This window comes from Sesamum indicum, linkage group LG16 (assembly GCF_000512975.1).
Source record: "Sesamum indicum cultivar Zhongzhi No. 13 linkage group LG16, S_indicum_v1.0, whole genome shotgun sequence".
Lineage (NCBI taxonomy): Eukaryota > Viridiplantae > Streptophyta > Magnoliopsida > Lamiales > Pedaliaceae > Sesamum > Sesamum indicum.
This window is the reverse complement of record NC_026160.1, coordinates 4,435,843-4,446,500: the sequence shown is the minus strand read 5'-3', so window position 1 is coordinate 4,446,500 and position 10,658 is coordinate 4,435,843. Positions and strand designations below refer to the sequence as shown.

The 10,658-nt window shown below is 36.5% G+C and overlaps 1 protein-coding gene across 1 annotated transcript; it reads right to left on the bottom strand.

Moving 5' to 3' along the window:
• On the bottom strand, positions 3,853-8,802 carry LOC105178736 (glucose-6-phosphate 1-dehydrogenase, chloroplastic). Its single transcript, XM_011102271.2, has 10 exons — positions 8,377-8,802; positions 7,751-7,914; positions 7,511-7,605; positions 7,314-7,428; positions 6,987-7,192; positions 6,761-6,910; positions 6,550-6,670; positions 5,662-5,891; positions 5,353-5,553; positions 3,853-4,392 (listed from the first exon to the last, which is right to left on the bottom strand). The coding sequence occupies exons 1-10, from the start codon at positions 8,597-8,599 to the stop codon at positions 4,143-4,145; spliced, it is 1,755 nt and encodes a 584-aa protein (XP_011100573.1). The 5' UTR covers positions 8,600-8,802; the 3' UTR covers positions 3,853-4,142.

Below are 10,658 nucleotides of genomic sequence, written 5' to 3'. Positions count from 1 at the left end.
TGATTCTTATTCTCTACCACGAATACAACCCATATAAGTTATTGAAAAATTTTACTACAGAACCAAGTTTGGTCGGACCAAACCAATCATCATATATACTATGATCACTTTTTTTTTTTTAACTGTACACTAATCACATGACAACTGTATTGCACCTATCATATAATTCATTCGAGTTCGGCCGAACTAGGTCCGAATTAAAATTTCCCATATGTTACTTATAGATTACTGACTAAAAGAAAAAAAATCGAACTCATAATCATTTAATTGAAAATGATCCGTTTTTCCTGAGTGAACTAACAAGAGTTTGTGTTCTTATATATTTATCTTTTTTTCCTAATCTAAGGAGGATCACTGCATCTTGTTGATGCATGAAAGCAAAGAAAAAAGGTTCTTGGACTTGATTTGGGGGGAATCCTTTTAAGTGGAAAAATACCATAAGAAGGAAACTTGTTCAGGCTAAGATGCAAACTGATGTTTCTAATCTGTATACAGCCAAGAAAGTACTGGTTTGATGGGTCCTAATCATCTCAGCTATTGGCATCTTATCTTTATCATTTAGTGACTTACTCAAGTACAAAGAACTACAAAGCATTTACCATTAGTAAAACTTTTTTATTACTAAATAATATTTCGTTGCGCTTTCCATGTTTACTTGATTCGGAAAAAGGAAATCTTGATGAACTATAATACAATATTTTGTTTCATTTGAACGTAGTTTTTGATTTAAAAGTATCGGTGTATCTGTTAGAAAATAACAATAGATAATTCATATATTATCTGATAAATAAATTTGGCATGTAATTAAATGGTTATGTGCACATAGATGTTAATCATATAGGTACATAATCGTGGATCGAATTAACCTTAAGTAGCGAAAGTATGTCGATTCATGTATACGAATCAACCTCGACTACAAGGCCATGTCTTTTGTGGATTACGAACACATCGTCTTTCTTGTTGGTTCAAGGTCACCCCACGAACATTTTCAAGCTTACACTTTATGAGATAGTCCAGAATCCTAAAGAATACAAGAAATAATATGGGATCACATAGTGACGAAGCAGGGACCAGTCAGTCACTTCTCATAAGAGGTCGTCTCTGTTATGAATACATGTTATGATGGAGTTCTTGTTAGGATAGGTGATCAAAAGCCAATTAGATTAACCTAAATGTAGCCCATTCTGACAATACTCGATATTATGCAATATTATATAGTGAATAAAATGAGTATTCACTTAATTGACTTCTTTATTTGTTGTGCTCATTCGGTATGTTTATATCTGATTGAACATCACAACAAAGCACATAGACCACTTCAACAAGCACGCAGTTGGACCGTGCATTGGATGGTGGCCATGAAATGAACTGCCAAGAGGTTGGATTTGAAATGTTCCAAGTCGAGAACCTCGAAATTAGGAATCAAGTGTCCTATGAAGACTTGTACTAAGAGACACATTCATTTGATCAGTCCCATATTTCATCGGTGACAGACAAGATGCGTCTATGCGATCTTAGTAGGTTGATTGGCTAGATGTCAAATCGACTGAACTGACTCGCGGGGGTCGTCATATGAAAATCTTGGAGGCTTGATTGGTATAACTCGAATCATCGACTCCAATAGTAGGGGAGTAGTCCTTAGACTTGAGGAATCATGGTAGTTATGTGCATACGATGACTGTATTTTGAATATGTGCGAGAGGTGATTGTATCACAAACATGATCATCATAAGCCTCATCCAATGCAGTCGAAGTATGTAGCAAAGACAGTGAATTCCAAGAAAAATCTATCCCCTATCAGCGTATAATGGAGGTATCTCCTATGCACTTGGATACACAATTACGCTTTATGAATCTGTGGCCAGAATAGTTGATTAAATAGGAAAAGATGTCACTATGTCGATCAATTAAAGGTAACATGGTCTCAAGTATTAAAGCAAAGATGCCTAGTCTAAGATGGAAACCAATATCAAATTCCATGTCCTAGACTATGGCCGAGAGACGGTAGGCAGAAGGACCGTACCCGTATGGACTCGAGAGCCTAAATGTTCACAAAGTCATTCACCTAGCTTTTAGCGCCATGAACCGTTGCTAGACGACTACTCATGGTAATGGGCTTTTTTCATTAAAGGTTAATAAGGAATTATTAATTAAATTAGATTTAATTAATTTAATTAATAATAGTGTTAGACACTAGCTCAAGTCTAGCTTAAAGGTGAACCTAAATAGTCATACATAAATCATTGGGAAAGAACAAGGAATTAATTTGGAAATAATTCTACAAGTAATTAGATTGCTTGCAAATTAGAGATCCATTGGATGAAAGGCCCAAGGATAAATTAATCCTATGTTGGGCTTGTCCTCATAATTTAATAAATTAGACCCTATTAATTAATGAGGACAATGTGGGGTTATGTATTTAATTAGATTAAATACATATTGGGATCAATTTATTGGATAAAAATTGGCCAACCCAATTGTTTGAGCCTAATGAAAAAATCTACGGAAGGAAATTATTGGCTAGCAAATCGCAATTTTGGAAAGTGCAATTTTGATCATCTTCTTGATTTGGAATCAAGAAGACTTACCTTATAGATGAATAAATGAACCTAGATACAAGGTATATGTACATAATATGATTAGGGATAATGTTATTACACAACAAAAGAAAAATAATACTCCTTCCCTAGAAGCCACTCGGCCGCCTCCTCTCTCTCGTAATTCTCTTGGGGTATTTTCTCTTATTCTCTTCTAGCACTTAGAGGGTTGCAACGTTGGAACCTCCGGTTAACGTTTCGACTAAGTTAACGAGAAAACAAAAAGGTATCGTCTTCACTTTTTTTATTTTCTCGCTTCACACCAACAAGGCACGTATGGTTTTTATTTTCATTTTTATTTCTATACTACATCGAACGCTCAAGAACTCCAAGAGTACACCCCTTGGTTCATTGTTTTTACGCTTTAATTTTTAATTAATATATGCAATTTCTTTTAGTGCTTCCGCTAGCACGTTTCAAGGCTGTACCACACGATCCTTCAGCTCCCACTCAATTTGAGTATGCCACCGCTCTTAACATCATATGAATCTAAGTCCAAGCGCCTAACTTGCGCATTTCCAGACAGTCACTCTCTTAATGCCTTCTAAGAATTTGCACGTTTAACTCAAAATTAGGTTTTTTATGAAGTGAGAACATACTTTATAATTGATCAAATATATGATCTCGTCTTAGCTCCTCTTGCTAAGGCGACTATTCGTGATTTATTATCCTTCCCCATTTTTTAAGTATGAAGGTGATCAATGGCATGACTCATTTATACAAAATGATCTTTTAAGTCTCATCCCGCTCGCTATCGCAGCGCCGAGGTGATTGCCCGTGTGAGAGGGCCATTCAGGGCCTAGTGACATTTCACGATTCAGTAAACGCATGTTCTCACAAGGCACAAGAATCAAGTTCTACATGATCCTTTACCAATAACATCCCTTCATACATACCAAGACTAAGTGTAAGGAATAAGCGATCATACCACTTGTGGAACATGTTAGACAACAACTTAATTATGCACATGTTTCATCAGAAATATCTAGTAACTGTATATTAGCTCCTCCAACAATATTTGGCAAGTAAAGCATACGTCTCACATATGTGCATCACACATGCATCATGACCAGATGATCTTCAATTTATCCTAGATTACATCCATAGATATCTTGTTGATCACTTAATCGCATCACACAATGTACAATAAGAATCATCTTGATATCTACTCACCATTCTAATTGTTTGAGCACTGGACTAATTGAGCACACATATTATGCATCAAATATTCTACAATGCTTAATCAATTAGTTTCTTTAACATTTCTTTTCTTCTTTCAATTTTAGGGCAGCTCATTTAACTAAGAACGGTGTGATTATGAAGTATCAATAAGGATAGTATGACACATATACAACATTAGTATCTGAACACTAAGTACGAATTTGCAAGCTATTCAAGGATATGTTGAACTCATCCAACTTAGAGCCACCACCTTCTATACGTAGTCATCCGACTCATCAAGAAACGACGAATATTACCTATATACTCATGTGTTGAGAATGATCAAAGCAGGATATCTGAAGAGCCATAGTAGAATCTTGTCCCTTACTCGTCGCCAGCAAGATCTCCCCATCGGACGTTATGTTTAGCTGCAAGATAGTGAGCTCCAACCGGCCCCCTACTCCCGTACGGGTACAACTCCGGAGCAATTTTCTTCTCTTCCAGTTCCTTCAGCAATGGTGTGAATAGAGCCCATGCAGCATCGAGCTCATCGCTCCTGATGAACAGTCTCCGCTCGCCTTCCACCGCATCTAAAAGGAGTCTCTCATAAGCATCCGGTATTTCCCTTGGATACCTTCGTAGATTGTAAATGATGACATTGAAGTTAGATAAAACTTTGTATTGTGGTAAAGCAATTAAAAACTAATAACTCAGGATCTAATCTCAACTTTGCATCTATTAATTCTTAATTGACATCTCATTTGGTGGACTTAACGAGAATGTATTACGATAATTATGTAGATACCCCTTGTAGTTTAGGCAAATTACAAAAGGAAACCCTCAATTTTGAAAATTTATACTGATATTCCTGCAGTCATGTTTTACATTATAGATTTCTCCACCACCTTGTATTTAAGAGGCAATCTATAATGCAAAACATGTTTATAGAGATGCAGTGCAATTTTTCAGAATTATGGGCTTATTTTGCAATATGCCTAAATTTCAAGTGTGTCAATCTAATTATTCCTCGATGCTACTTAATTGGAATTGGCGGGTTTTGGGGGGAGGGGGGGGGGGGGGGGGGGACTACATGAACTGTGCCTTGAAGAATATTCACAACAAATTAATTGGATAACAACCAACTGGACATTTATACAAAACTGAAAGAAGCAACGGTGAAGAATGAAAATTTGGAACCGTAAATAAGATCATATATTGACTATTGGCTATCCACTAAGAGGGTGTTTGGCTAGCTTATATAAAATATCTTAAAAGTTCATACATCTTGTAAGTAAAATAAGATTATAGAGCTCATAGGATGTTGGTGATAATTTTGTAATCAGTACGATCAAAACTGAAGGAGTTTAAAATCTTAATAAGTTGGGAATTCATTACTTTTTCTAAAGGAGCTTATAAGGTTTTAACATATTATTTTTTTTTTATCTTCTTCTCTAAAAATTTTGCCAAACAATTTTCAACATCTCATAAACTTTCAAACCTATTATAAGACATTTTTAAGAGCTTATAAGCTCACCCAAACACTCTCTAAGTCACCTAAGATGTGTTTATGTATTCAACTGTGAACAATTTTTACCTCGCTTTGTAAAGTAGGTTAAGGTCACTGCGGTCTAGTCTCATCCCAAGCCCCGGAACCTTGTTGTTAATTTTCAAATATATGGCTTCATCCGGCTGTACACGAAGCACAAGCTCATTTGTTGCCTTATCCAAGTCCGTCCCAAAGTTCCGTTTGTACAAGTTACCTGGAACATGTCTGAACTGAACTCTAATCTCTGCCCTGATTTTCACAAAAAATATATGTTCATAAAAATTAGTAATGTTGTTCAAAACCTACCATCAAAACTGGAATACAAAGTGTTTGTGATGAAGAAGAAGATCAAGCTACCGTCTAGTGTGCAGAGCTTTGCCTGCTTTCATGAGAAATGGTACGCCATCCCAACGAGCATTATTAATAAAGAGGGCTGCTGCAGCAAATGTTGGAGTAATGCTGTTCTTCGGCACCGTTGGATCATCTGTATATCCAGGATATGATTTCCCACCCTTGCTGTGCCCCTTGTACTGGCCGACATTCACATCTTCGAGCTGCAACGGCCTCATAGACCGTAAAACTTTGACCTGATACAAGTAAACTTTTTGATGTATCCATCCATATGCACTATGACAAAACAAACTATTTGGTACTCAATACCAGATTGAAAATTAAAATCTTGAGTTCGGTTTTGTTAACGTAACAAAATAAGCTTCAACAGGTAAACTATGCGTAAAATGATCAAACTACTTGAGTTCAACTAATTAAAACTCAATCAAACTTGACTCAGTTAACGATCAAACCAAAACGAAACACATTCTTCTAATTTCCAAGAGAATCCAACGCTTTACTGGAGTTGTTTTTAGGTAGTTTGTAAGGTTTGGAAATATGACATTTCAGTTTTTAAAGGTTTTGAAATGTGAATTGAGAAATGTGATGAGTGTTTAGAATTGTTCCTGGAGAGGTTTTGGATGTTTTTGGTTTGCTTTTTGGGGAGGGGTGGGTTTAAACCAGCCTAAACTTGTCTCCTAAGCACCTCATGCCCGTTTCGAGGTGGTTTTAGAAGGGGAACCAAACATAGCCCAAACAAACTTTCAGCAATAATGTTTTATTCTTGACTTCATTCTTTTACACCCACAGTCTCCAACAATACTCATAATAAAATGGCAATTACTTCTATGAAATAATTCGTTGTAATGTAGAGCTCAATTAAAACTTTCCTACGCATGGAAATAAATTTTATACCTTCTCATTCCTAATATCTTCAGCATCCAAGCTAACAGGTGTTTCCATTGCAAATAATGCTAATATTTGTAGCAGATGATTTTGCATTATATCTCTGATGATTCCATAATTATCAAAGTATCTGGGAACAAGAAACAAATTATCCCATGAACGTAAAGTAGAGAATTCCATATATAATTAAAATATCTAATTGTGCATTGCTGAGCCTCACCCTCCTCGTCCCTCTGTACCAAAATCTTCAGAAAATATCAACTGGACATTGCGGATGTAATTTCTCGACCAAAGAGGCTCAAAGACGAGATTTGAAAAGCGAAGCACAGATAGATTTTCGACTAACTCCTTGCCCAAATAATGATCAATTCTGCATCAAACCTATACCAGTCAACTTCTCAATCGAATGGATTTCTAGTGTCGGAAATCAAGAAACTCGGGCTTACCGGAATATTTGGTCCTCTGTTAGGTACTGCTTGAGAGATCTCGTCAGCTCATTAGACGACTCTGAGTCACGGCCAAATGGCTTTTCAACAATTACTCTCGTCCATCCACTCGTTGAAGAAGCCTTAGTACTAGCACATCTCACCACATCCACGAATATGTTTGGAGGTATGGATAAATAAAATAACCTATTTGATAGTCTACCACCCTGAAAGGTTGTTGCCAGATCATCATCTTCATTTAATAACATTCCGGAAACATATCAACTAGTTCATCAGTGAAGCAATAAAGTGGTATAATACAAGTAATTCAGAGAAAGCAATTAGCACCTCTTTCTCTTTCAGTTTGCTATCCAACTCCAAAAAATGTTCCTCTGAATTATATTGACCAGAATGGTAAAAGCATCTCTGTAGAAACTGCGCCATTTTGTCCTCACAGTTTTCTCTGAAAACCACCATCAGAAACAGTTAAACCACAAATGATCATATAAATGCATCAATTATTTCAATGTAGAATTAATGGAAACCTCTTATCAATTCTGCAAGTTAAGGTTCTACTGATCATGTTCCTCAACTCCTCGTCATTCATCTTAGTCCGAGAATAACCACAAACAACAAAGTTCTGCAGAAGTACAGATTAAAAAGAAAATTCAGCAGCACTATTCACTATAGAGTATATGAATGCGAATATACTTATAGATTTAATGTCATAAAAAAATACTGCGAAGCAGAAGTAGCATAAATACGGGAGGAAACAAAGAAAGCACCTCAGGCAGCCAATCCTCGTAATAAAGAGCGAAAAGAGCCGGAAAAATCTTCTTCTTGGCAAGGTCCCCCGATGCACCAACAACGGTTATGCTAAGAGTTGAATCCCCTTCTCCTAATTCAGGAAAATGCGGCTCTTCTGCCTGAGGATTTGCATCTGAACCTTCTGCACATAGAGCAGTTAGGAAGTATGACACTGAAACTAAAATCATCACGAAGGAAATACAATAACAACGGAGGAAATGAAATTATGTGAAGATCAACCTCTCAACATCACATTACATTCACTAAAGAGCGCAGAGAAATTGTGTTCAGAAGAAGCCATTGGCAGAGGATAAGCAGAAACAGTCAAATCCAGAATGGAAAATCAATCTTAGGAGTGACCATCTGTTAATTAAAGTCGCTTACATTCAACTTTAGTTCTTGAGATTATCAGGCACATCATATTGCATGTATGGCTGAAAACAACTCATAGTTAGCAATCTTTCTATCTAACATACTATGTAACTTCATTCCGACCAAACCAGAAACATGCATAGAACAACAAAACAAAGCAAAACTCAACTATATAAACCAAACAAAGAAAAAGAGAAAGAAACAGTGCTGCTGATAGACATTAAAAGCATACCATCTTGCAAAGAAACAGCATTAAGAGGGTACCCATTGGAGGACTTGAGCTCAAAATGACTTCTGAGTTGAATTCTTGCACTAATCTTGGGAGCCCACTTGGAGAAATGACTTACACTTGGTATAACTTTGAGCTTTCCTGAAGAACACAATTTCTCATTGTGCAAAGAAGAGAATGTGACTGAAGATGACTGGGAACAAGAATTACTCAACAATTTAGCCATGCACTTCAACAGAGAAGACCCTAAAACTGCCTAATTTCTATGAATCTTTTGTGATCCTTTTCAAGCTTTTTATCACTGGAAAATTTCAGTGTTCATCTACAAGAAGATGATGAACTGGGAAAACTACTTTAGATATTTATATTATATATATGTCCCCTTTTAGGATTCTCGACTTGAATGTACATGGCTTTTAGGATCTACTGAGGGACAGTGCGCAATGGAGATTTTCAAATGCCTCATCCTTTATATGAGGTCAAGATTTTTCCTGTCAATTTCTTTGGGGCTTTACCTTTATCCAATCTTGAACACAATGGGCCATGGATAATTGTACTGTTATCAACTTTGGGCAACACTTTGAATTCAAGGACTACCACTATTTGGGCCTCACGAGAATTATTCCGTGCCTAAATCCAACAACAAGAAACTCCGAATCAAGATCAAAAGGATTGACTATTGAGGGATGTTTGCAGCCACTTAAAATAAGTATATACTAATTTATTTTAAAAGTAAGTTAAAAATTTGTTTTTTTGAATTACAGTTTTATTTAAAATTATTCAAATTAAACTGAGTAGATAAAAAAATTATAAGCAACTTCCTATCAACTTTTACTACAAAATTTTAAATATTATGTTATTTTTCAAAACACTCAAGAAATTTTATTTTATTTTTTTTACTCTTTTCAATTTTGTTGTCAAACATTCCAACTTATCGATATTATAAACAAAGGTGGTATTATCCATCGGTGATTGATGAAAGATAAGCGAACAGAGTGTGGCAGCAGCAGCATGCAGAGCATCAGTGTTCAAGAAGGTGCTTCAGGATGAAGAAGACTGTGATAACGTCTTCGTTTTACTATTTGTCCACTTTGTACATAAGTCGCGTTTTCTAGCTTAAGTTTTTATTAGTTGTTTCACGTTTTGCCTTGTATTCCACACGTGGTAATTGACGTGTCAAGTAGTTAGTATTTGTTAGTCAGCGGTCAGTTAGTTCTTTCTTTTGGTCTTATGTCTGCTATTTAATAGAGCTCCAGCTCCGGATCACAAGAACGTTAAAGAAAGTGTTGAGCTCCATAAATGTTGAAATAAGTGATCAAAAAGTTAATTAGATTGACAGTTTTGGGAACTATTCTAGCAATCTTTATTCAAGTAGAATTGCCATGATGAATATGGTAGGTTGCATATTTGGCACATGTGTCTGTTGTGCTCACCGATTACGTTAAGCATCGCTTTAACGTCACAATAGATGCCCACAACCATTTACATAACCCATGTAGTTGGGCTGCACATTGGATGACGGCTATGAAACCAACTTCTGAAGGTTGGACTGAAATGTTCCAAGTCGAGGATCTCGATACTAGGCATCGAAAATCCTATAGAGACTTGCACTGAGTATTGCATTCATTGTATGAGTGCCGTGTTTTGTCGGCGATACATGTTGAACGTTTATGCAATTTCAGTGGGTTAGTTGATAAGATGATCAACTGACTAAACTGACTCACTGGGATCGTTAGCCTTGAAGGCTTGGTAGGTATGACTTGAGTCTCAGGCTCCGATTGTACGGGGGTAGTCCATAAACTTGAAAAATCATGGCAGTAACGTGCATACGATGACTGTATCTTAGATCCGGCGGTAGGTGATTATTTCACAGACATGATCATTATAAGCCTTGTCCAGAGCAGTCAGAGTATGTAGCAAAGACGGTGAGTTCCAAAAAGAGGATCTGTCCCCTATCAGTATGTGATAGAGGTGTCTCCTAGGCACTTGAAGACTCGTGTTAGAATAGGTGACCAGAATGTAATATTATCTCAATGAATGTGGTAAGCATTCATTTGTGGCACTATGTGTTTGTTGTACTTACTATTTACGTAGAACAGTGTTTTAACGTCACAACAAATGCTCATAGACCAATTGAATAGCCCATGTAATTGGGCTGCGCATTGGATGACAGTTATAAAACCAACTTCTGAGGGTTGGTCTGAAACTTTCCAATTCGAGGATTTCGAGACTGGACAAAACGAGAGTTCTATAGGAACTTGCACTAAGTATTGCATTTATTGGAT